The 26,906-nt window shown below is 40.0% G+C and overlaps 1 protein-coding gene across 2 annotated transcripts in view; it reads left to right on the forward strand.

The window, feature by feature from the left end:
* The first annotated feature begins 440 nt into the window (after positions 1–440).
* The window catches only part of DOCK1 (dedicator of cytokinesis 1), a 256,182-nt gene continuing 229,716 nt past the window's right edge, over positions 441–26,906 (forward strand). For both annotated transcript variants that reach the window (XM_075215996.1, XM_075215997.1), the window contains exon 1: positions 441–568. In XM_075215996.1, coding sequence (XP_075072097.1) covers positions 523–568 — 46 coding nt within the window. In that variant the 5' untranslated portion in view covers positions 441–522. The remainder of the gene's footprint in view (positions 569–26,906) is intronic.

The raw sequence follows: 26,906 nt of genomic DNA on the forward strand, positions 1-26,906 counted from the left end.
CTGGTGGGCACCGTGCCCCTCACCCCACCTGCTGGGCACCGTGCCCCTCACCCCCCTGGTGGGCACAGTACCCCTCACCCCCCTGGTGGGCACAGTACCCCTCACCCCCGCCTGGGGGGCACAGTCTCCCCCTTCCCACCGGTGACGTAGCACCCCCGTCACGTGACACCAACAAACTTCTCTCCCCCCCCCCTTCCCCGTCTCTTGTTCTCCGCTGCCCATAGGGGCTGGGAAATGGCGGCCGGAGCGCTCCCCTCCACACCTTGTGTGCTGTGCTTCCCTAAGTAGAGGGAGGAGCCCCCTCCAGGAAATCCCTGACACGCCAGCCGGGCTGGGCTATCACCTCCCCCCTCCCTCCTCCTGCTGCTGCTCACAAACTTCATTACTGTGTCCCCTGCTCTTCTTTTGTTGTTATTAGTAGTTGTTTTGGGTTTTATTTATATATATTTACCCTTTTTTTTCTATAAGCTGTCTGTCCCTATGACGGGCTGGATGTGACTGAGCGCAGGGGGAGCAGGAACCATGAGTCGCTGGGTCCCCACCAAGAAAGAGGAGAAGTATGGAGTGGGTGAGTGCAGGAAGTTGGAGAGACTCCTACTGAGCCTCATCCTCTGTGTTATCTGTGTGTTGTCTGTATTGTGTGACTTGCATGGCAGCTGGCTGTGCTGTGCTGTGCATGGTGAGGTTATGCTGTGATTGCTAGTTATTGTAGGTTGGGGTGGAATAAAAGTTAATTTTCCAAGGCATCAGGCCAAGCAGGACGTTGATCTGAATGCAGACTTGGTGCACCCAGTCCTTAGGAGCCTGGGAGCTGCTGCAGCACCTCTTGGCCAGCTGTCAGCATGCATTTTTATTGTTAAGTGAAATTCTGCAGCTGTAACAAGTAAAGCTCCCATCATTTGGAAGTGACAAGCAGGGGCCCCCATGTGAGGAAAAGGCCATAAACAAACAGAAATAAGAACATATTGGCAAAAGCAATGAAAGAAAAAACATTTCCAGTTGTAAAAATCCTAACTGTCCTGGGACAACTACACTGGGGGCAGACATTGACATCAACATGCAAAGAGGTTCTGCAGCAGCTGTTGTCACTTTTTATTTATGATCAAATTTTTAGTGTTAATCTTAAAGTACTAGCAGATAATGACATCTCTACTACTCTGTTATTGTGCGTCCTTGTTATGTATGCATATATTAACAAGTTTATTCATTGTGCAAGTAGAGTATGACATGTTACTGTGCTAATTACACATTTATTTCTTTTATATGAGATTGAACAGAGGTTTTTTTTTTTTTTTGTGGTTCTTATTTTTTATTCCACATTTTTTTTCTAGTATGACATATCTATGGGAAATTCATGTGATGCCATACTGAGTAACTAGCCAGCCTGCACTGAGTCATTGCATTAGTGCTTGCTGTATAGCAGGGGGAAACTTGCAGCTTTTTCAATAGAGGATATTCAATCTTACAATTCTATTAGGCCTCCTCCTATCTTATGAGTGTATATTTTAGGCATGGTGCAGGGAAACCTGCATATTGTAAAAGTAAAGCATAGGAGCCTGCTGGAAGCAGAGCAGAATGTTAATTGCTAAACTTTTTTTTTTTTTTTCAAGGAGTTATGTGGCAGCTGCAGCACTGGAGCAAATAGCTCAGTACTGTAATTATTGTGCACACTTGTATTGTAATTCCCGCAAACTTTATTTCAAACATGTCACAAGAGGAAGTGGCTTCATGTGGCAATCGAATTAGAACACCGTAGCGCCAGCAAGTCTTGAAGCAAGTTGATAAACTGTCTTTTCAGTTGCACAGATGTGTGTGTCCTTTCTGCTGCAGGCACTGTGTGTGAGATTGTTGTGGCTCATCCCATTGGAATGGCCTGTAAGGCGCGCCTTTTCCCCCAGCACAGGAAGGCTGTCTCCATCCAATCTGCACACTCGCCGCCCCCCTCCTTGTATTGCTGCTGCCTTATCCGTGACATTTTACTGCTTCTTTCACACTCCAGACTGTAAATATCTTGTTTTAAAAATTAATCACTTCAATTGAGATTACATTCACTTTCAATCTTGGAAGCACAAATAGTTTTGAACTGTGGGTACATAATTGAAATGTTGTTTGCCTGTCACATTTGCCCCTAGTCAGCCTCCTAGTAAAACTACTATTAATACAAAGTGCATTTGTTATTCAAGTATTTGCTAGCAAAAAGCTTGAACAGTAACACTGTTTTATTTGATATGTGTTAAGTCTAACTCATTTCATTTAAAAATAATGTATGGAATAGCTTATTTAGGCAAGCTGTGACTTTCCAGCTGTTTCAAAACTACAAATCCCAGCATCCCTTGCAAGCCATTGGCAGCCTGACTGTCTTGCAACAGCTGGCTGACCACAGATTGTCTATGTGTAGGAATTTCATATGCTGCATACCTATATATGCAGCACATATGTGAACTACCTGGAGTGTAGCAATTGAGCATATATAATTTATGTGTATCTATATTTGCATAGCTGATTTGGTAACTGGTTCCAGAGGGAAATAAATAAATACATTTTTTAAAAAAAAAAAAGGTTTATTTTTTCTCCATCTTAAAAAGCTTTTCACTGTTTAATATGCTGCAAACAATAAGCACTTATGACAGCCACATTCATAGATATTGGTGAAATTGCTGCTTCTTCTTTGTGTAGTCAAACTGGAAAAATGATGTTGGCACAGTGGTTAGTAGCTCTGGGTCATGAGTTTGATTCCGACCAGGGCCCCCTATGTTTGTATGCTCTCCCTGTGTTTGCGTGGGATTCCTCCCACAGTCCAAAAACTGGTAGGTTAATTGGCTTGTGACAAAGTGGTCCGTACTGTGTGTATGTGCTATTTAGTTTGTACGCTCCAATGGGGCAGAAATTGATATGGATGTCAACATTATAAATAATCTGTTTATTTATGGACAACATTATTAACCTATAACGTAAATAACTTGGCTACATGAGTAACTGGAGATAAAGATGGCATAAGACTCTTAGGGGGAATTTAAATGGCCGTGTTACTGTAAAAAGTAACATGGCCTGTGTCCGATATTGTGGTAATAAAGCGCATAATTATCGTTACTGTGGTAATTTGAACTGCGTCTTTTTGCTCGCGGTTCCCTAAGCCTAATCTGTGTTAAAAGTACCGTATTAACGGTAATAGGTTTACCGCGGCTGTATTCTGGCGGAAATTGAAATCCCCCCTTAGAGACATAAAGGAATTGCACAGTGATTCCAAAATAACAAAATAGGGACATCTTGATTTAAAATGTTATCCTTTGACCATTGACAGAATGTTCTATATTTAAAAACCTAAAACTTTATTTTCATGACGGTCTCTACTGAAACATACAATATAAATAACTCCTGTAGTGTTTGTTTTTAGACTTTGAAGGGCAGCTCTTTTGTTTTACATTAGAGAAAACATAGTTGCTCTCAGGAAGGTTCTGTCTGTGATCTGCTCGGCTCAGCCAGAATACCCGGCCTGTTTCCAAGTTCCCATTGTTATGACCGCTCTGGAAAAATGTGTCTGTTCTGGAAAGTTTTGCTTGCAAACAGTGTGTTGTTATGTTGTTGTTTTTTCTGTCCTTGTAGATGTGGTTACAGTCATTGTATATTAATCTGGGATGTTTTGTACTTTATTCTGATACAATTGTCTTTGCAAGAGTTTTACAAAGGAACATAAAGAAACAAATGTATCCTTATTTATCCCTCTTCTATTTTTCTGTTTTCCCCAGCAAAATATTGTTTGTCAATATTTAATGTGCTTGTTTATATTGGTATTCTGTCTGGTGAAAAAAAAAATTTGTTTAGTTTATTGACCTTTCACAAAACAGACTGTAACATTTAGATCACATTTTCTAATAGATGGTATAGACCTTAAAAGGTCTAGGAATGCTTGTTATAGTACCTTTTGGTTATAGAAATTGACTCATCTGCTATCTATATAGCGCCACTAATTCCACAGCGCTATGCAGAGAACTTGCTGTCCCCAGGAGCTTGCAGTCTAAATTTCCTAACACACACATTAAGGTAAATTTTAATAGCAGCCAATTAACTTACCAGTATGTTTTTGTAATGTTCGAAGAAACTGCACATGCGCAAAAAAACATCCCCGCTCTGTCTCTGCAAGAGCGGTAACAGGGAGAGATCATGTGATCCCTCCACACATGCGCTGTCCAGCTCTGCTCTTCGAAGCAGACCTGACAGCACTGAAATCTGACAATTTTGATGACAAGTTACCGAAAAAAACTTTTTTTTGGAACTTGGTAGATTGCGGCCAGGACCATACTGTTGAATGGTGACTGCTCCCAAAAACGAAGAGGAGTGCAAAGCAGAAGATATCCACGATATCTGCTCGATGCACCTTTCATAAATATGCGGAGGACACAGAGGAACCTTAATTTCACAGTAAGTGCACTATCGTGCTTTCTTAAATATGCCCCATTGAGTGGTGCGCATTGGCTCTCCACATCCCCTCTGTTATGTATGCCTTCCTTGCTCCTCTACACACCTCTTACTGAGATGGCATTATACAGTTTCTCTCAATGTAACATTTTTTGAGATCAGATAACGCGCGTTTCGCTTAGAGATCTCAAAGCTTTCTAAGCGAAACGCGCGTCGGCGTTCACTCTGCCCTGCCTGATATATTTATTAGTTTTTTCACAGAGCACTAGCTATTTCTCATTGGGTCTGGCACCTTTACCCTTACCCGGACTCCATATTAGATTGCCCTCAACTGCTCTTATAATCAAGCTATCATATCTTGCAGCTATAGATGGTTAAAGTGATTGCCTTTTCAAGCTACTTGTATCTGCGGAATCACGATCTTGGGGGCAATCCCATAGATGACTCTTTGATTATTAGGGATATTATATGTTATACAATCATATAGTTATTTTCAAAATATGATTGTTATTATTGGATGTTATGTGAACATCCGGTGTTTCTGAAGTCATGATAACACATTTGCCCTCATTCTGGTTCTATGGTGTTAGTCATATGAGATAACATAACCATTGGACATTTATCTAAGTTCTATTTAGACAGGCATTATTTAAGCTGGAAATAATATCTATTCTGTTTATAGTGCTATATCATACTGTGAAAAACATTATCCAAATAATTAGGTGTGATTTTATATATAACCATTGACACCTGGATGATAATAATAATAATTCAAGTGGCATATAAAATCATTCTATTTATCAGGCAGGCAGAGTCTTTTTCCACACATTCACTCTCCTTTTTAATTATTTTGCTAGCTTTTTCTATATTGGAGATACTCTATTATTATTATTATTTTTTTTAATTCGGAAATGATAAAGGTTATACTTTTTTAATGATTTGTGACTCGCATCTCTTGAGTTCCCCTCTATACACTTCTCTTTGTTTGTTTCTCATATTCTCTGATAATTAAGTGTAAGGAGGCACCTCCACAGGCAATAATATATTTTGTATATTCCCTGAGTGTCAAGAAATTAGCCAAGTATAGGGATGTCAAATGAGTTTATTGCTGGGTGCGGTTTTTGTTTGTCTAAATTTTCCATACTGCCACTTCTAAATTTTCACCTTGACCACTGTCTTTATCCAGTATGAAGGCGCTTGCTGCAATCACCCACGGTAGTAAAGTAAATATCATTTTAATGGTTGTACCAAAAACTTAATGTCAGCATTTTAAAACATTAGGGAAAATAAATATCTAAAATCAGATACTGGGCGTTTAACCCTCCTCTATAATAAGTATACAAAGTAAGTGCACGGACCTATATCACAGAAGTTATACTCACAATGCAAAGATGTTCTCTTCAGAAGGATAGTGTAAGGAACTGCAAATCTAAATTGCTAGGACTGTTTAACCCAGTGGAAACAACCGGCACACATTTGATTCCATTCTCAAGTACCACCTTTATGCTGATGACACCCAACTCTACCTTTCTTCTCCTGATCTCTCTCCCTCCCTTCTCTCCAGGGTATCCACATGCCTCTCTGCCATCTCCTCCTGGATGTCCTCTAGATTTCTTAAACTCAATCTTGCTAAAAATGAACTCATTGTCTTTTCTCCCTCTCGTACCTCCTTCCCCTCTGACCTCTCTATCACTGTTGACAACTCCTCTATCTCCCCTGTTCCCCAACTCTGCTGCCTAGGTGTCATCCTCGACTCCTCTCTCTCCTTTGCCCCTCACATTCACTCTCTCGCCAAATCCTTCCATTACCAGCTTCGCAACATTGCCCGCATTCGGCCCTTCCTCTCCCAGGATGCCACCAAATCTCTCGTCTACTCTCTGATTATCTCCCGCTTGGACTACTGCAACCTTCTCTTTATCGGCCTCCCCCTCTCTCATCTCGCTCCTCTTAGATCTGTACTTAACGCCGCTGCTAGGCTTATTTTCCTCTCTCGCCGTTCCACCTCTGTCTCCCCACTCTACCAAGCCCTTCACTGGCTCCCCTTCCCCTACAGAATCCTTTTCAAGCTCCTCACTCTCACTTACAAGGCCCTCGCCAACTCCACTGCTCCCTACATCTCTAACCTTATCTCTATTCACACTCCCTCCCGCTCACTGCGATCGTCCAACGATCGTTGCCTCTCTTCCCCTCTGATTACCTCCTCTCACGCACGTATTCAAGACTTCTCCCGCGCCGCTCCCCTCCATTGGAACAAGCTCCCCCGCTCCATCAGAACTTCCCCTAATCTGTCCTCTTTCAAACGAACATTAACAACCCACCTTTTCCTAAAAGCCTTCCAGTCTCATGCCTAAACTCCCACTGGTCGGCTTCCTCTCTTTCTCATCCCTTCTTCCCCTTCCGTCTCCGTCTCATCCATGTGTCTGTCTGTCTTCCCCTCCCTTTAGATTGTACGCTCCTTTGAGCAGGGCTCTCCTACCTCCTGTTTCCATCACTTTTAACTGCGCTCTCCAGCTACTCAGTTCACCTCCTCTCCAACCCTCTTCCCTCTGTCTCCTCTCGCTTCTCTCCGCTCCCCTCGGTGACTCTTTACCTGTCATCCGTGCCCGCCCTCTTGGGCCATAGTTACCTGCCTATACTCACTTTTCCCCTCCCTCTCTTTCTTGCTGTGACTGAGCCCCCAGAGTTATAGTGCTTACTGTTACTTGTACTGTGCTGTTTCACCTTGTACTGTGCCATTGTTTGTCCTTGTACGGCGCTAAGGATACTTTGTGGCGCCCTATAAATAAAAATTAATAATAAATTGTCGTAATCATAATATATGTCATTTACAAGGTGTATAAATGATCATTGTAAATAGTTGTGTGGCTCTTGAAAGTACACAAATCAGTACATTCAATTATATATTAATTGTCACACTTTTAATGTATAGTGCTCGCAAAGAAAATAGAAAAAATAACTATAGTTAACTGCGTACCAATTGTAAATACTAAAAATCAAACCGTTTAGAGATATCCTCCACATACATATCTATGCAGAATCTGTAAGTAATACATTTAGAAAGGCTAATATAGGATATTATATTCTTGTTAGACTTAATACATCCATAGGGGTCACATGCACAAGGACAAGCATCTAAAATCTTCTGGATTCATTCATTTGAATGGAGTCCTGCAAATGCATCCTCCTTTCTTCAGTCGCAATAAGAACGTTGTATGAAAAGAAGTTCATATATACAATATTTGTGCTAACTGGGTTCTAAGTACTTAACCATTTGCTTCTGCGTTCCTTCTGAGTTTTTACGGTCACGTTTCACGTACTGGCAAACCCTTACATTATTTATATAGCAATTATTTCTTACCAGTTTTGATGGATCTTTTTTTGGAAAGAACAGTGATCAAATCAGTTGGCTTTAGTTATTACAGAGTTGTGCTTCCTTCATGTAAATATGTGATAATCACTATGAATTAGGATGTTATGATAAATGAAGTCTGCACAGTGTGATGTGAGAGGGTCTCCTTGGGTGAACATGACCCTCGGTATTGTCAATCCTGTTGCTTTACCAGCTGATTGCAATCAGACATAGTGTATATTTAATTATTACATTTTTGTATGCGTTATTTGCATATTTAGTGACTATCCATATTCATCTCATTATGTTTGATATGCTTGGATGGGATAATTTTATTCTGCATAAAGTTTAGAACAAAAAAAAGTTGATTTATTTTTTTTTTATTTTTCTAAAATGCTAATGTTTAGGAGAGGGATTGGATATGTCATCATTTTCAGGAATAATTGCTGGTTACAATATTGTTCCATTTTAACGGTTGGCTGTGTGAATTTCTTATGTCCATTTGTGCTCTCTCACCTTTAAGTACAGCCTATAGCAGTGTTGGCTAACCTGTGACACTCCAGGTGTTGTGAAACTACAAGCCCCAGCATACTCTTCCAGCAATAAGCTGCTATATATTGGCAAAGCATGCTGGTACTTGTAGTTTCACAACACCTGGAGTGTCACAGGTTAGCCAACACTGGTCTATAGTGCCGTGTCTGTACTAGGTACTTACAGAAGTCATTCAACTTACTAATTTGGGGGAATGGTTTGCTAAATCTAACTTTTGTAAACTTAGCAAATACATGTTCTCCTCTCACTTGTTCAATCAGGTGCAGAGAATAAAAAGAGGCGTGTTCTTTATCCATACGTGATTGGACAGGATGGAGGCCAGAACCTGCCACACACAGACGGATCCTGCCACCAGCACAGATTGAAGCCATTAATGCCTAATTTGGCCACATACGTTGCCCACCAAATTGAGCTGCCCGCCAGATGTTTTTCTGGCTCCGCGGGGGTCTTTTAGTGTGATCAGCAGTTGACCGAACTCAGATTAGTAATGAAAAACTTCCGACCGCATTTACCAACGTGTCCGGTAATGATGTGATTAATTTGATCAGTGTTATTTTAGGGCCAGACACTGCAATATTAATCCAGCTATCCGATATCAGCTGCGATATGGCATCGTGTAGGGCCTGCTTAACTCAGATGTGCTGAGCTTGTGTAAATCACAGTAAAACTGACACCATGTTCATTTACCAATTGACAGTGGAACAGAATTGATTTAGCTATTTATGAGTTCAAATCTAGAAATGAGGAAATGAAAAAGTATTTTGTAAATCATGAAAGTAAACAAAGGATAATGCATGAAACATTTTTTTCTAACCCTCAAGTTATTTTGCATGAGTAATACATTTTGCATGTGGTTTGCCAGGATTTAAACAATAAACAGAATTGTCAGTGTAACAAGTAGAACGAGCTGCTACTGTTTATACCTTGTACGATTTAGTAAAATATCTATAAAATGAATTGTTGTCCGTTGTCTCAAATGTTTCACATGCAGTTGTCAACTAGTGTTTATACTTGTCGATACCGCTTCTCTAGTGCAATGTGAGACATACATATTCTCTTTTTCTCTTTCTTTGTTTCTGTCTCTCTTTCTTTGTTTCTGTCTCTCTTTCTTTGTTTCTGTCTCTTTCTTTGTTTCTGTGTCTCTCTCTTTGTTTCTGTCTCTCTTTCTTTGTTTCTGTCTCTCTTTCTTTGTTTCTTTCTCTCTATCTTTGACTCTTTTTCTCTCTTTTTATCTTTGACTCTTTTTCTCTTTTTATCTTTGACTCTTTTTCTCTCTTTCTATCTGTGACTCTTTCTCTCTTTCTATCTGTGATTCTTTCTCTCTTTCTATCTGTGACTCTTTCTCTCTTTCTATCTGTGATTCTTTCTCTCTTTCTATCTGTGACTCTTTCTCTCTTTTTCTATCTGTGACTCTTTCTCTCTTTTTCTATCTGTGACTCTTTCTCTCTTTTTTTATCTGTGACTCTTTCTCTCTTTTTTTTTATCTGTGACTCTTTCTCTCTTTTTTTTTATCTGTGACTCTTTCTCTCTCTTTTTTTATCTGTGACTCTTTCTCTCTCTTTTTTTATCTGTGACTCTTTCTTTCTCTTTTTTTCTTTCTGTGACTCTTTCTTTCTCGCTTTGTTTCTCACTTTTCCTCCATCATGCCTGGGACTATGGTCTATCCACTATATGTTTAAAATACAGCACAGTGTAAAAGTTACAGTCCCCAGGTATCCCCAATCACTCTGCAAGGCTCATGATTGCATTCATTCAGTGATGTGTAGTTTAATATCATACTATTGGGCTGTAATATCAAATAAATTAGGTGGCCTCAGGTGATTTTTGTGAGGGAAATGTAAGAGAGAGAAAATAGGTATTAAAGCTATTTCAAGAAATACATTTTTAATGGTCACTAATATGACATTTAGGTTCAGAATTTATTACATTCTCTTTGAATGGGTGTTTTATTTGAGTAATATACTTGAAATAAGTGTTTGTATTCTTAGCTAAATATTTCCAGCAAGTTATCACTAATCAGCTCCCTCTCTTGCGTCACTCTGTAGTTTTGGAAGAAGAGGAGGTAGGGCTGGATCTGCTGTTAGGCATCCTAGGCCCCTGCCCCCGGCAGTGGATGGGACCTAGGTCATCTAGCGGGTTATCTGTATTACAGGGTTAATTGGGGTTGGCCCTGGCCTGCTCTGCTTCCCAATGGCTGGCTCCTCCCCAGGGCTCAGTTACCAATACACTGCACTGCAGATCAGAGATCCGTTCCTTCCCTAGCCTGCCTGAACTGTTATCTGCGGAGCGTATTAATGTTATCTAGGGGTGTATTAAATACTTTATATATGTATAATTACACATATCTGTGTTTTTGTCTATATGTATACTTGGCAGTAATTTTATTAGGTACACCTGCATGTTTGTCTGATTTAGATATTTGCATAAACATGTGGCAGCAACACAATGGATAACAGCATGCAGACATGGTCAAGAGGTTCAGTTATTGTTCAGACCATAATAGGGTAGAAATGTGATCTAAGTGACTTTAATCGAGAAATGATTGTTGGTGCCGGACTGGGTGATTTGAGTATCTCAGAAACTGTTGAACCCCTGGGATTTTCACACACAGCTGTCTCTAGAGTTTACAGAGAATGGTGCGCAAAACGAAAAACATCCAGTCGGTGGCAGTTCTGTGGGCAAAAACAAATTGGTAATGAGAGAGGGCAGAGGAGAATGGGCAGACTGGTTCAAGCTAACAGGAAGGTTACAGTAACTCAAATAGCCTTGTATTACAAAAGTGGCATGCAGAAGAGCGTCTCTGAATACACAGCATGTTGATCCTTGGGAGCGGATGGACTAAATCACAGAAGACCACATTAGGTTCCACACCTATCCGCTAAGAATGGGACAGTTGAAGATTGGAAAACATTCCCTGCTCTGACGAATTTTGATTCCTGCTGCGATTGTAAGGTCAGAATTTGGCGTAAAGAACATGATCCATGGATCCATCTTGCCTTGTTACAATGGTGCAGGCTGTTGGTGATGTAATGGTGTGAGGAATGTTTACTTGGTACACACTAGGCACCTGAATACCAATTGGCAATTTTTAATTACCGCCTGACTATTGTTGTTGACCATGTGCATCCCTTTATGGCCACAGTATGCCCATCTTCTAATGTCTTTTCCAGCAGGATAACGGGACATGTCACAAAATGCACGTCATCTCAAGTTGGTTCCACAAACATGACAATGAGTTCAGTGTACTCCAATGGTCTCCACAGTCACCATTACTCAATTCGGTAGAGCAGCTTTGGGATGTGGTGTATTAAAGGGCCACTAAACCCCAACATTGAAATGTTAAGATATGAACTGTAAAGGGAAAATACCATGTTCTGTGTCTGTGACATTCCACTGCAGCTCTTTTAGAAAAGTAATGTTTTACCTTCCAAATTCATTACAAAAAGCTGAATTGTTGAGACATTAGTTGCCCTCCCCCTGTGTATGAATCAGCCAGTCAACGCTGTGCGTTTCTGCAGTGGAATGCTGCATGCCTGTCAGTCACTGTCTTCTTGGTTACTTAGATAAGCAATTTCTTCCTAACATGACCACTTTCTGCAGAGGAGTGAGACAGAGCATGGTGAAAAGTATGTGTACAGTTCTGGACTCTATAATCTCCAAAAATGCATTAATAACAGAGAAAAAGTCAGAATAGGTCTACCAAATGCTACATCTGCTGCATAACACACATTATCAGGAAAGACTCGACAAACTCAGCAGGTACATATTAGAAGAGATCAGGTGATATTTTGTAGATCATTCTTAGAACAAGGGGATACGCTTTGAAATTGGATGGCGAACGCATGACCGATCCATGGAATAGTCTACTATCAGTTTTGGCAGGGACTTGTAAAGTAAAATGTGAGAATGCATGCGGCTGACATATGGCTACTGTTAAGACTTGGATCTACAATATGAAAACGAACAAACCCACCCGATAAAGAACAGACACGCTGGGCCTGTAGGTTCCACCATTAAATTCTATATATAGTCCAGTTATTCAGTTTATATCATTTAGTTCACTAACACGCACAGCCTTTGATATATTAATGTGAAATAGTGTCTTATTCCCTTACACTCTTGCTCCCATTTTCATAGTTTTTTTTTATTTTACCCATCCCTAATTTATTTGACTGCAGGCTGTGGGGTGTTTTTTGCCTTTTGCGATAACGAAAAACCAACCAAAAAAGCTACTTGCTTTGTGCACAGGCATTACAAATTAAACCTGTTTAGGTTTCAGTGTTCACCGCAAAAAAGTTTGCATTCCAGGTGGCGCTATAAGTAGCTTGGTTCGGGACAGTTGTAATATTTTGGAGGTTATTGCCCACAGCTGCCAGGACTGGTTAGACTGATGGTCAGTGGTCCAGTGTTCTCCCCAGAAAATTTTGCCAGCTGGGTGGCATTAAGAAGCAGCCGGGTGCGGGCAGTTGTAATACTTTCACATTACTGAGCCAGACTTGTGAACATAAGCTCCCCTCACAGAAAAGCTGTCTCTAAGTTACAGACACATTTTAAGAAATGGTAGTTTTATACAAATGTACAAGTGGCAAAAAGCTATCATGAATTTGGAGAATACTTATAGACTAATTCAGTCTAATCACAGTTGTGACCATAAAACACATCCAGAGGTAAATGCACCAAACTGTAAACAGCTCACTCTACCTATAATAGCTGTATGAGCTTTCTCCAGCTACTTAAAATTTCACTGACCACAATGTTTGCTCTGTTGAATTGTACTTGACACATGCAAATACACACGTGCTTGTCACTAAGCATGACTTGTTTCAAACATATTGGAAGTAAACACAGTTAAGGGAACATGGTTGACATTAAACATTTTTCAAGCTGGTTTTCCCTCCGATACTGTTGAACTTAAGTGCTGCCGTTATGAAACAAGCTAAAACAGACATCCAGGAAAGGACTTGCCTAACTTCCTTGTCCCGGCTCTCTCCCCCAGTTAGTACCACCCTATTTGTGTCTCCCCCTTCCCTTTAAGATGTAAGCTCTCATGAGCAGGGCTCTCTTTCCTTGTGTGCTCCTTAACTGTGCCTTCACCCTCTGTACCTCTTGGCCTGCTTCGCTAGCCCTGTTTTCCCTGTCTTCTTAACCTTTGGCCTTCGTCTTGCTGATTTCTACCATCCCTTTCACTATCTGTCCCAGAAATAATCTGATTTGCTTTACCCGGTCACCTGTGTTTGTATACATTTTTGTATCATGTTGTGTGTTGGTTCTGTTTTCTGTATATGTTATGTACGGCGCTGTGGACCCTTTGTGGCGCCTTATAAGTCAAAGATAATAATAATAATAGCCTAAAAGTGTAAGCTAGGTTTGATTGAACATTCACCGTGCCTCTCCATGTAACCGGGTGAATACCAGCTAGATGGATCTGTAGCACGGTTATAAATGAATATCTCTGTTACTGATGATGACTTGATTAACTTACTGTAGTAATGTTACGCTCTGCACTCATCCAGTGGCGGATCCAAGGGGGGGGGATCGCCCCCCCCTAGCAGGGGCTTGCTGCCGGCGGCTGCCCACTATGTGCAGGTCTGTTCGGCAGTGACAGTGTGCTGCCCGGCTGCTCTGATTGTGTTTACTACTGTACTGTGATGAAAGAAGACAGCCGCCCATTGGTCAGTATAGTGCAGAATATGGGCCACATATTGCTAGGAGTCCCTGCAATTGCTTGCAAGTGGTCTCATTTTGGTGGTTGTGGGAACCTTGATTAGTGCAGAAGGATCTTCATTTCCCCAAGGGTAGGAGTTTGCAGAGAATGATTAGTGTAGGATCAGACGTTGCAACGGAGGCTGGGGTTTGGTGGGATGTGTACACTTGATCACCGCGCGATTCTTCAGATTTTTTTCACCTCCACACAAACCTAGTCACACTTATAGATTGCTGAGACATCTCCTGAGAGTGGAGAGTAGGCGTGCGCCTAGAAGTCCTGAGTGAACGATATCGGGGCACCAGTGGGAACGCATGGCGTTGTACATTGTGCTTCCAATGCATTTAAATGATTTCCTGGGTGTACGGTACTTTTATTCTGTTAACGTGTATTTTTTTTATTATACTTGCTTAGTACGGTACATAGTGAAAAAAATTATATTACCTATGTGACAGTTTTCTTCCTTTTATACATATTGGTTTATTGTGCAGAATTTTTTTTGCTACTTTCAAAATAGTATAGTCAGAAACATGCAAGTGCCTCTTCTTTTTTTTTTTTTTTTTTTTTTTTTTTAGGCTTCTGGTTCATAAAATCTTTGAAACATGATTTAATGCCTTACAAAACTAAATGAAAATAATCCATTTACAAGACTAGTTGTCTTTTTATATTTGGTTTGGAGCAAAATCTGCAGCATCATAATTGTAAGAGAGTGAATCCATTTACTTCTATTTCTCATGTTTGTGAATATAGCACAATCTATACAGAAGGATGATGGGAAGTATCTCTGGTCACACAGTACAGAAGGTTTTGGGATTGCACTTCCCTTGCTCAGGTTTAAACAGTTTAGCTGAAAAAGATATATATATATATATATATATATATTTTTCTTTTTTTGGTGCCTGTAGAAGAAATCCTGTATCCCGCCCAGTGCCAGCATCCTCTGGGACACAATCAGTGTGGTTGAACACACAAACAGTCTGATCACTGGTACAGTCTTGATTGTGTTTTCTGCAAGTTTCAATCGATATCTGATGCATCCCACTCAGATGTTGATCATAATAGTAGATAGTTTTGACCCCCCCTCAAAATGGACATTACTGTCCTGTATATACTGAAAGAAAATTCCATGAAAGAAATGCCTAGTGTTATTGTTGATTAATCGTCTAGTAATGGTAATTACTCGTTTTAATCGTCTACCACACCGAAAAAGTCAAATTGACATCCTCACCTTGATGACGGGCATCAAGGTGAGGATACAGTGTGTGAAACAAAGATTGGACAAGAGTATAAGTGCCTCATACCTACTGCATTAATTACATGTATTGTACTAGTATTTTTAAAGCTAGTGTGACAGGATGGACCTCCTATGCCACCCTGTTTGTGGTGCTGAGTACAGGCTGGGCTTGCCACCGCACCCTTTGTTTATCCCAATTGCGCCCCTCCAATCGCAGTAGAAGGGACCTGCTGCTACCACAAGGCTCCTTCGCCAACACTTAGAACCGCACTTCCTTCTGGGTAATGTTTGTTGCTAGTGTACCCTCTCGCTGGGCACCTGGGCTGGTAACCCTGACCACCTTCCTTCAGATCAGGGTTGCTGTGGATGGTTCAACCTAGCCTATCACACTGGCCAGAGCTGCAGGGTAGCGGGCAGAGTGTTTGAATTAGATGATGGGTCCCAACCTCAGAAGAGTCAGATAACGGATTAATTGGTCTAATTTGTAGGTCACAGGAATTACAGCTGTTAAGTAGGCGTCAAAGCAGGATCTTGAAGCAGTGATGTTTTCTTAGCTCAAGTAGTCCTTAGAAGGATAGTTACACGCTAGTTCGAAGTATTAGTGATTCAGATGTTACAGATGGAGTGATACAAAACATGGTCAGACAGTGCTCTTTTTATACAGTTTCTGACTCGTATGTTGACAGGGGGTAAACCAGCCCCCTTTTCCGACCAGGCACTAAAAAGTCTGAGGTATTGCATTCAAAGATTATCATCAGGATGTAATTAGTTCTCTAAACTTAGATTTTAAATGCAATATATACTTGACAAAATTTACACCAATCTGTGATTTCCTAAATTACTTACATCCTGTCTTAGAGAGGTAGGAAACCTAACAACAAGTCTAAATACCCCCTCCTGTGCCTTCAGGCTAAAGGATGTGTTGGACACTTGCACATCAAAAGGCCTAATTAACATGAGATCCTTTCTTCAGACAGTTGTAGAAACATATTTCCTCCAGCATATGCCTTTTGCCAGAAATCAATACATTTCTAATACCAAAAATGAGTACATTTGCAATGATATACAGAGGTGCCTGCACCACTAATTGAAATAAGTTATTTTTAAGTGATCCAGCATGTGAATGGGGGTGTCACTAGAAACTATTGTTTCAAATGCTGGAATACCCAGTACTGCTGTTACTAGTATTTGGAAGTTTTGTTCGATGTACATGTATTTACTTGTTAAAAGCTTTGCGGAAGTCTACTGAAAGCACCAAGTGAGCTCCAGATGCTAGTAACATACATTTTTACTAGCATTAAAAAAAAATAGAAAAATCCTATCGCCACACCAGTGGGTACCTGGTCAAGTACTATAACAAGGTTGCACCGAAGAACATGCGATTGTATAATAGATCTACACTTTTTCCTGATGTGCTTACTTTGCCACATTTTCTGTTGAGGAAGAAAAATGAAGGTATGTTCTTCTTACAAAGTTTATCTGGGTTTCCCTCTCACCATCAGTAGCAGACTGTCCATCACCACTCCAATGGCGTCACCTTGCCACGAGACACTCACTGTCTGCGAATGCCAACTGCGCAATAGTTGTAGGAGAATCTCGCTGCCACCACTATGCTTTTTCACAGCACCTAGAACCACTTACTTCTGGATAATTGGTATAGCTTTGCTGTGGGTTGGCAGGTACCTCCTGACCGCTTACTATGAATCAGGACTGCTGGGTAGCTGGCAGAGTGCTGACACAGAGATGCTGGGTTCAGTACCGGAAAACTGGGTAACTGATTAGAGTGTAAGCTCTTATCTGTTAGTCACAGGATGTAGAAGGCAATAGGCCTCAGGCAGAAACTTCAAGCAGTGATGTTTATTGCTCAAGGGTCCTGATGAGGACCTTTACACACTAGTTAGAGGTACTATTGATCTCCAGAAGTTCAGATGATATAATACAGTTAAAATACCGCTCGATATACTGTTTGACACACATGTTGGCAGGGGGTAAATCAGTCTCCTTTTTTATATAGCATCACAAAGGCTGAGATATTACATTCAATGTATAGCAACAGGATGTAATATGTTCTCTAAACTTGGATTTATCGCAATTTAAGCTTAACAAAATTCACCTCAATCTGTGATTTCCGAAATTTCTTGCTGGTTCCCTATCTCTCTTAGACTCAGGAGGGAAAGGTATTGACCTCCTGTGCATTCTGGCTAAAAGATGTTTTGTTCACTCTGATAAAAGCATAATTAGCATGGGACTTCCTTTAGAAAAGTTACAAAACAAATTTCCTCCAACATGGCATACTGTCTCAGAAATCAGTAAATTTCCAATACAAAAATCGGTTAATTTGCAATGATATACTGCGGCTCACTGCACCACTAATTTAAATAAGTTTATACAGTAGTTATTTTGAAGTGATCCAGCCACATACACCTTGAGCAGGCTACTGGCAATGCACTCTGAGAATTAATTGTTTAATTCAAATGGTAAAGTGTCTGTTTCAGAGGGCCTACTCTTCAGATATTGCACTGAGAAGGAGTGTCTTGAGTGGGAATGGTAATGGATAGCTATGCTCTATCATTATCCAAAGGTGACTGGGAAGAGGACTTGCAGCATTAATATAGCTGGATTCCTTCCTAGGATCAGAAATGAAGGACCGGTATTTAAGTACAAGTTGCATGATAACGGGAATAGATTAGAAGCTTTTGGCAACATATGCAAAATACTTACCATACTTCTGTCTTTAAAAATAACTATTTCACAAAAAAGTAAGTCTGCCTACACCTGCTGATTCTCTGGCTATTGTGTTTTTGTGGCCTGCAGTGAGTTAGTTATGCTTTAAATGCAGCTTTTATTGTTTGTGTCTCTCAAGGAGATCTCCTATGTATTAATGAACACATTTAACATTATCCTATAAAGTGGGCCCTAAAAGCATGCCATATTATGTAGGCTTTAACCTCCAGTTAAGGGCCCCATGCTGTATAGGGCTGATCTATCTGGGAAAAATCAGATACTGACTTGGTAAGGTTGTCTGTTCAAGTTACTAGGTAGGTTGGAAGCAATAATTGGCGACAAATTCCTGCTTGACCAGAGAGCCAGGAGTATTGGAATGATAAGAGAAGGTGAGATCAATATGATGTTAATGTCAGCATTCTCCAGAAATATTCAAAGTTGATCAGACTGATGGAGAGTAGGTGAAAAAGAGAATATATCCCATGGTATAATTAAAATCTTCCAACCAGTTAATGGGCTTACTTGAGTACTAAGCATTGTCTTTTAGCATTTAGTGTTTTTTGTAGGGAGGAGGGTGATATATTTCCAAATATACACCGGATGAAAAGATAACAGCCAATGGGATAAACCTTGAAGGGTAAAGTTGACTGATTACCTAATAAGGATAGATAACCCGCTAGAGTGAGGAGTAATAGACTGATCTCACCCACAGACTACATAAAGATAGGCGTTTGCTGTCCTCCTGATGCATGTAAACAGGCAATATCTGGGGTATGGGTTTTAGGGTATTGGAAAACCAATGATCCTTTATCATGACACCCATTTACATTGTTTGTAAGAAATGGGATATTTGCATTAGCCATGGTCAATGAGTCAGTGTGTACTGACATAATAGTTTTATGTATTCTGTGTGATTCAATGAACACGAGATGACAGATCTGATAAACAAACCTGTATCACCTCGAACCTGTGCAAACCTGTACCCACAACATGTAACAGGCTGAACGCACTGTCTATAACAATTACTATAAACTTGCACAGCAGTAGAAAAACTAATGTGCTTTACCTTGAACACAACACCCGCACAACAAAGCACAAAACACACTTATATTGTGAATAATTAAACCACACAATTCCCTTTGAACTATCTCTATAAGTTGTTCTGTGTGTTTTCACATCAGTGACTAATACATATGGGCGTATTCAATTGTTAGCGTTAACGCTAACAAACGAGCGCTCGAAAAATCTTAGCGTTAATACGGTAATTACTCGCAGAATTTCAGCTCGCTGCTCCCTGAGCTGCGAGCTAAAATTCCGCGAGTAAACTACCGTATTAACGCTTTTCGCGCGCAATATTCCCGTATAAACGGTAATATTTTTCGAGCGCTCGTTTTTCAGCGTTAACGCTCACAATTGAATACGCCCCATAGAATTCCTACGTACCGGAGTTTTATCCCAACCGTGCATATCCCCATTCACCAAGGGGTATATTTACTATGCGGCGGGTCTGTAGAACCCATTCATTTTTAAAACGGCACTTCGGGTTTTCAGTGATTACCGTATATAAAGTATCCTACATATCAACATTACAGTTCAAGAGTGCACATCATAAATCAATATTTCTTTAGAATCCTGGGGGCAAATGTATGAAAGTCCGATTTCTGCAAGTGGCCGGAAATCGCCGACTTTGCAGTGAAAATTTAAAGCGGCGATGCCTTGTAAATGCAAGTTTGCCTTTATAAGCCATCGCCGCTTTATATTTCACAGGAACAGAGAAGACTACTGAGAAAGGAATACAAGCAGTCAATCCTCCTATAGAGAGACCCCCTCACTCCATCAAAACTCTAAACTATATTATTTAAAAACCTGATCTGAGGACTGTGCATTCTTTCTATGTTGGAGGTTATCTACATTATCTTTGCCTTTGCTATTTATATGTTCTCACTCCTGGACGTGAGAAGTAGAAGACACATTGGGGCAAATTTATTATTGAGTGCATTTTGAACACAATCACTTTCAATCCTTATCGCAAAGATAAGGATTAAAATATTGTGCCCTCTTAATAAATGTGAACATAACTTCAATGTGTGTCTGAAAAATGAAAAAGGGAATCCTAAATAGGCCTTATCTACTCTTTCTATGGTACGTGATACTCTAGAGTGAGGAAACTATAAGAGATGACAGTATTGCACTAGGAGGTACCACCACAGGTTCAGTGGTACATGGTGGTACATGGGTTCTGAGACATGTCTGGCCTTACCCGAACATGTTTTGGGGAACAGTGGATTCACATTTTACCTGTCTCCGTAAAAGATCTTGCTGGCACGCTGACATGACAGACTGACTTCTAAAGTCTACATTATTTTGTCTACCACTGTCTCAGGAGAAATAAATCTGGCATCGCATGCTGCTTTCAGAGATGGAGTATAGCATACTTGACAGATAGATGAGTAGGTTTTCTAGGAGCGAGACCCCAGACCGAACCTTCTGCAGTTTTCATAGTTGGAGTCTATGTTTCTGGTCAACCAGGTGTTGATGCAGTTGATGCCTGCATGTCAGAGACTTTGTTCACTAAAGGCCTATCTCTTTCCTCTAGGTCAGCCTCTAACTTTATTAGTCCACTGGGTATCCTACTGAAACTGTGAAAATGTACACTTTAATCTCCTCTATTCTGGAAGTAAAGGTGTTTTCTCATCCATTAGAATTGGTGACCTAGTACAGAGAGGTCTTTGGAGATTGAGGCTTGTGTGTGTGTGTGTGCTGTTTATTTACTGCGCTCCTTTAACAATTCATATCAATCAGTGTTACCAACTTGGTTTTCCTAAAATGGGGGCCCTCTTTTCGTGAGCAATCTGCTAGGAGTAGAACAGTGTGTGCTTAGGGATGAGCCATCTATATCCAGTCACAATTATACATGCTGCATATATATACTGAAATTAGTTCACATGTATGCTGTGGGCCTGCTATTGTTATTTTTTTTGCCATGCATGTAAAAAAAATCTCAGAGTAGAGCCAAGTACCAGGTGTAGGTCATATGTGTTTAAATTTACGTGACTAATGTGTGAGCCATAGGAATGTTTTAATTTATTTAAATTTACAACCTGTGTTCATTTTAATCAAAAAAACAAAAGTTTAATCCTATCCACCAGGAATTTATGACTACATTACCTAGGGTCATTGCAAATGAATCTCCATGAAAGCATGTTTTTTGTAATGAATAATTTGCATGCATGAGCAAATGCTTTTAATGTATTTTAATAGTCCAGTTTATCTTTACACTAATACCTGTAGCCAGAGGACTATTGGTTCTTCTGATGGAATATATTTGAAAGTTATAGCCTCCTTAGACAATCACATGCAGCATGCTAATCTGTGCACCTGTTCTTTCTAAGTACTTACTGGGATGTTTTAATTGATAGCAACTGACTAAATGCAAGCACTTACAAAACCATTTATTGTCATTTGTAATAAGAAAGGTCTACGTGAACAAGCCTAAAATAACAGTAGTTTTAGCTTAGCCACTAAATATGCCAATGGGCCAAAGAGGCAAATTCAACCTAGAAAATGCTCATAAATGTACTAGCAATAACATTTGGCAAAGTGACTCCAGCTGCTTGTGGCTGTTGCATAGTGCTGTTTGATTTTTGCATTTAATTCTAATCTGCTTAGTTAACAATTTTTCAAAACACAACCTGTGGTTATACATTAGGTTTATAGCTAAATATAAATTATTAGCAGTTTAAGAAACTTCCCCAAGTCACTAATTTCCTTTCAACCAAATTTATACTCGCAAGGAGCAATAATTCTAACCTTTTATTGTTACCTGTGTCCATCCAGCTGTACAGTATATCTTTAGAACATTTGTAGAGAACTACTTTTTAAAGGCAAGGTGGGAATGTCACCTGCCAAATAAGCTAGGACTGTTAAATGAGTATAGAGCAGTTTCCCAAATCTAGTCCTCAGGGCTCCCTAACAGTGCAGGTTTTCCATATCTCCTTGCTGGAGCACAGGTGTATTCATTACTGACTGACACATTGTAACAGACCCACAGGTGGTCCTAATTATGTCACGTGATCCGGAAAACCTGCACTGTTAGGGAGCCCTGAGGACTGGGTTTGGGAAACCCTGGTATAGCGTATTAAAACCTGTCTTTTCCGTTGTTCTGGGTGACCAATGCCAGATAGTGGCCGGTGTCTAGACAGAAGGACTGTGTCTAGTCAGTGTTGGGTTTCCTGGTGTCCTGATGGAATGTGTGCTATATATCCATGTAGTGAACAATAAAAGCACTGTTTATTCAGCAAGAAGTTGTTTGTGTAGGCATCGCCAGAATCTCTCTCATCTCTCTCCTCTCGCTCTGTCGTGAACATAGAGAACTTGGTTATTCATAAGGGTTAACCCATCACATAATTGTGGAGAATAAGGCCTAGATCATAACTACAGTGTAAATATGGTATATCAAATGAATCCATTGATAATTTGAGCTACTAAAGTGTAAAATGTGAAGCCAGAGAGTCTGTTGTGTGTGTATTCGGTGGCTCTGCACAATCCAGTGTCAGAAGATTGCAGTGTCACCTGTAGCAGCTTCAAAGGCCCCTGAGGTGAGATATATCCTGGCCGAGAATGGAGTTTTGACACCTGAATAGACTTTTAGGAACCACTCAGCATGGTGTCTGGCTCAAGGAGACCATGTGCTGACTTGGCTGTATTTTGTATAGACAAGAATAATTCAGTTTTAAAATGTGCCACTTAAAATCAATAAAAGTAGTGATCAACCACATATTCCTTAATAGCATGATGAAGGGCAGCTCGTATGTCGAATTAAAAATTCTGCCATACAGAGAAGTTGAGGAAATGAGTATAAGCTTAACTGACACCCTGTACCTAGGCTTGTTTGGTATCTATAGATGGGTAAATTCACAAGTGGTCTATCAATAATAAAATTGGGTCTGTGTAACGCTCCACAGAAAAGTTAGGTCACATAGTAAAATTGGGTAGTAAATCAGGCAACATACAAATGGTGATAGAAAAAAGTGTCACAGACCACAACCTCCTGGGAGGTGGGGAAAGGTATAAAGGTGTCTTTAAAAATGCGAAGACCAGTTACAACAAATTGTCAGTATTTTGGGAAAATCAATCCACATTGATAAGCTGTCCATCTTCCAAACCAATTTCCCATGGCACAGATTATACAACTCATGTAAGTTTCTGAATGTAATACCTTGTATTTTAAACTGTTTTTCTTGTGTATGTCATGTCAGTTGGTTGTTTTTTGTTGTTTTTTTTTTTATATCGGATTGCCCTGTACCTTTTGTATACTAAATCTATAATGTAATAAGTGGCGTCCTTGATACTCGTAACAAATCCATTAGCCTGTTAAGAAGAATATAGCTCGACCAAGTTAACCCTTTAAATGCCAGTGTGTGATTTGTTAATACATTTGTCTAACAAGCCTAGTCTGTGCTTGCAATTACATTTGTGTAACGGGTTGGACGTGTGACGAGTTAACCCTTTGATTGCTGGGGTGAGTCTTGCTAACCTGTGGGTAGCCAGAAGCCATGTGGGACAGTATATCGGGGTCCTATTTCCCATATTCAATAGGTGGTGGCAAACCTAAAGTGCGTGGGGGTGTGAGAGCGATGTTGTGGGGCGATTCAGCAGCTCTATAACCTGTGTGATAGGTAGAGACTTGAGTGCTGGAATCGTGTGTAACCTCATACAGTAAACACCCAAAGTCACGGAAGCTGGGAATGTGTTCGTGATAGTACGTATCACCAGAATCTCTTATCTCTCTCTCTCTCTCTCTCCTTCCTCTCTTCTCTCTCTCTTTTCTCTTCCCTGTTCTCTCTTCTCTTTCTTTTTGCAATGACTATCATTTAGTATATAAATATTTTCCATTGCACCAGGTTACCCATATTGACTAGATGAATCCATCCCATATATACCTGTTTGTGTAAATACGCCATTAGTGTATAGGCATAACTTGAAGCAAGCTTGGCGCCCATGTCTGCTTCTACCGTTTGTAGAAGGAACTGGTGGCTATAATTAAAATAATTGTGTGTGAGTCCTAGAAATTTAATTTCTGTGTTTGTTACAGACTCTGGTCAGCTTGACATCCTTGGTACATATGAGTTTCATATAGTTAATACTGTGCAAAGTTGGTTGCTATGGCAATGTGTTAGAGTATATTATATTCATTTAGAAGGTTGTTACAAGGTCTGGAACAATTTATAAAGAATTTTGATAATGGCTTTATTAAATATGAGACTACTGGGGAATGATTGTGCTTGTGCGGTGCTGTTATTAGGATCCTAATGGGGAAAGAATTAGTAATGTAGAACTGAGGAACAGAAATCATAGGATGTGATCTTTTCTGATGGTGACGAGTATAGAATAAAGTAGAGAATTCCGATACTGTTTGTTACATTGAGAATAAAAGAGACTTAAAATGATTTATTTATTTCACCAGTATTCACTTCATCATAATATCATAGATATTTACACTTATTTTTTTTATTTTTATTTTTATTTACATTATCATTTATTTCATTTCCATATCATTGTGTAGATTTTTACTTTCTGCTCGTCACGGAGGTCGTATTGTCCTGTTTCCCAGTGTGTCGAATGAATATTTATACAGTGTTGTGTTTGAAATGTATTATCACCATGCAGATATAACTATATATGTTTTTTTAATAGAGTACTAAATGTACAACTGTTACTATGTTACTAGAAATCTATCCTGCTCTTCTTCGTTTCATCCTGTCTTAATTATATTAATCTGCAAATGATTATGTAAATATAGCATTATTAGCAACAACACCAATACACAAGTAGCACCTGATTTATACAAATATTACTTGGTTATACTTTTTAGCTTTCAGTCTTCTTTATTTCTTTAGAATTTATTGATACCGACAAAGGAAACTAAAGTTCATGATAAAATTGTGGTGGACCAGTTATCTTCATTATAGTGGTTCACTCAAAATATATGGTTGTACAAAATGACTCCCATGCAACACTATTTAGAGGAGTAATGCAGAAGAGAATTGATGAGCAAATAACAGAACAATAATCCATGGAAGTGTATAAAATGACCAGTTTGTTGGAGCTGATCATATGTGTTGAAAAAGGAGAGGTAGTGAATAAAACGCATTCACTAATGTGACTTATCACGGGATTTGGGACAAAGTGCATTTACTCTGCCTCATGACAATCCTCCACTGCACGTATTGTGTAGCAGAACATATGATCTTTTTTTCTACAAGTATTTCACTCTTATATCAACGTACAAATACGTCTGCAGGCAACAATGAAGCATGATGGAGGTTCCTTACAAGTTTGGGGCTGCATTTCAGCAAATGGAGTTGGGGATTTGGTCAGGATTAATGGTGTCCTCAATGCTGAGAAATACAGGCAGGTACGTATCCATCATGCAATACCATCATGGAGGCGTCTGATTGGCTCCAACTTTATTCTGCAGCAGGACAAGGACCCCAAACATACAGCCAATGTCACTAAGAACTATCTTCATCGTAAAGAAGACTAAGGAGTCCTGGAAGTGATGTTATGGCCCCGACAGAGTCCTGATCTCAACATCTTCGAGTCTGTCTGGTATTACACGAAGAGACAGAAGGATTTGAGCACATCCACATAAATTTGGTTAGTTCTCCAAGATGTATGAAACAAGCTCCCTGCTGAGTTCTTTCAAAGACTATGTGCAAGTGTACCTAGAAGAATTGATGCTGTTTTAAAGGCAAAGGGTGGTCAAACAAAATATTCATTTGATTTGAATTTCTCTTCTGCTCATTCACTTTGCATTTTGTTAATTGATAAACATAAACTATGAACACCTCTGTTTTTTAAAGTATTCTTACTTTGCAGCATTGTTTCCACATCTGCTTAAAACTTTTGCACAGTATTGTATATATTTTGCTCACTGATTGTTTTGCACCTGTTCATTGCATGTCACTTTTTATAATGTAAATCTGTATTTAACATAACTAATTGTGCAGTTGAGTGTAATTGTTCTTTGGGACTCCGAGTTTCTTAAAATGGAATGTTTAAAAATCCGCATTCACTGTAATATAGGCAATGGCTGGACCAATCTCCATAGAGAACATCTGTTGATTTTACAGCACCCGCCGACAACCAGGAATGGGGGGGGGGGGGGAATATGTGTAAGCGGGAACACCAACTGCAGTCGGGAGATTGCGTTTGTGATTGGACCATCCGCTCAAACCTCTTCTCCTTGGTGGAAAAAATGATTCACTGGTTCTGTATTGGAGAACCGGCAGAGCCCTAGGAGAAACGACTTCATGTAACACCCCCCCAGGGCTCCTTTAGTGGGAGGAGCACCTTGGTAAAATATTTTACTTGGGCGGTAGTACAAGTTGACTGATATGATGATATGCGTGACTATGGAAAGAAATATAAATGCTTTGTCATCCGTCATCTTGCTGAAAACAATTAGTCACATTTTCATTGAAAGAATAACAGAAGGAGGTAAAGTTTAGTGTGCTACAATAAAACTCTGAACACAATCTGCAAGTTTCCTGGATTCTGTCAGTGTTCTATTTCCTTGTTGTCGCAACGTCAGCATTAAGCAGAACCATTATTGTTGTGTTTTTATTCGCTCTATAGCAGTGGTTCCCAAACTGTGCGCCTAGGCTCCCTGGGGTGCCTCTGTGATCTCACAGGGGTGCCTCGGTCAGGTCCAGTGGAAAGCAAGGCAGGGGACTACTTGGTAATTATTTTGGCTTAGGGGTGCCTTGAAATAATTATGGAAACCCTAAGGGTGACTTGAACTGAAAAAGTTTGGGATCCACTGCTCTATAGTGTTGTTATCCCGTGCATGGCACCAACATAATCCACAGCATTGTATAGAAATGACAAGACTAGACTGGCACCACTCACTATTCATTTTATTT

This window comes from Mixophyes fleayi, chromosome 6 (genome assembly GCF_038048845.1).
Source record: "Mixophyes fleayi isolate aMixFle1 chromosome 6, aMixFle1.hap1, whole genome shotgun sequence".
Taxonomy (NCBI): Eukaryota; Metazoa; Chordata; class Amphibia; order Anura; family Limnodynastidae; genus Mixophyes; species Mixophyes fleayi.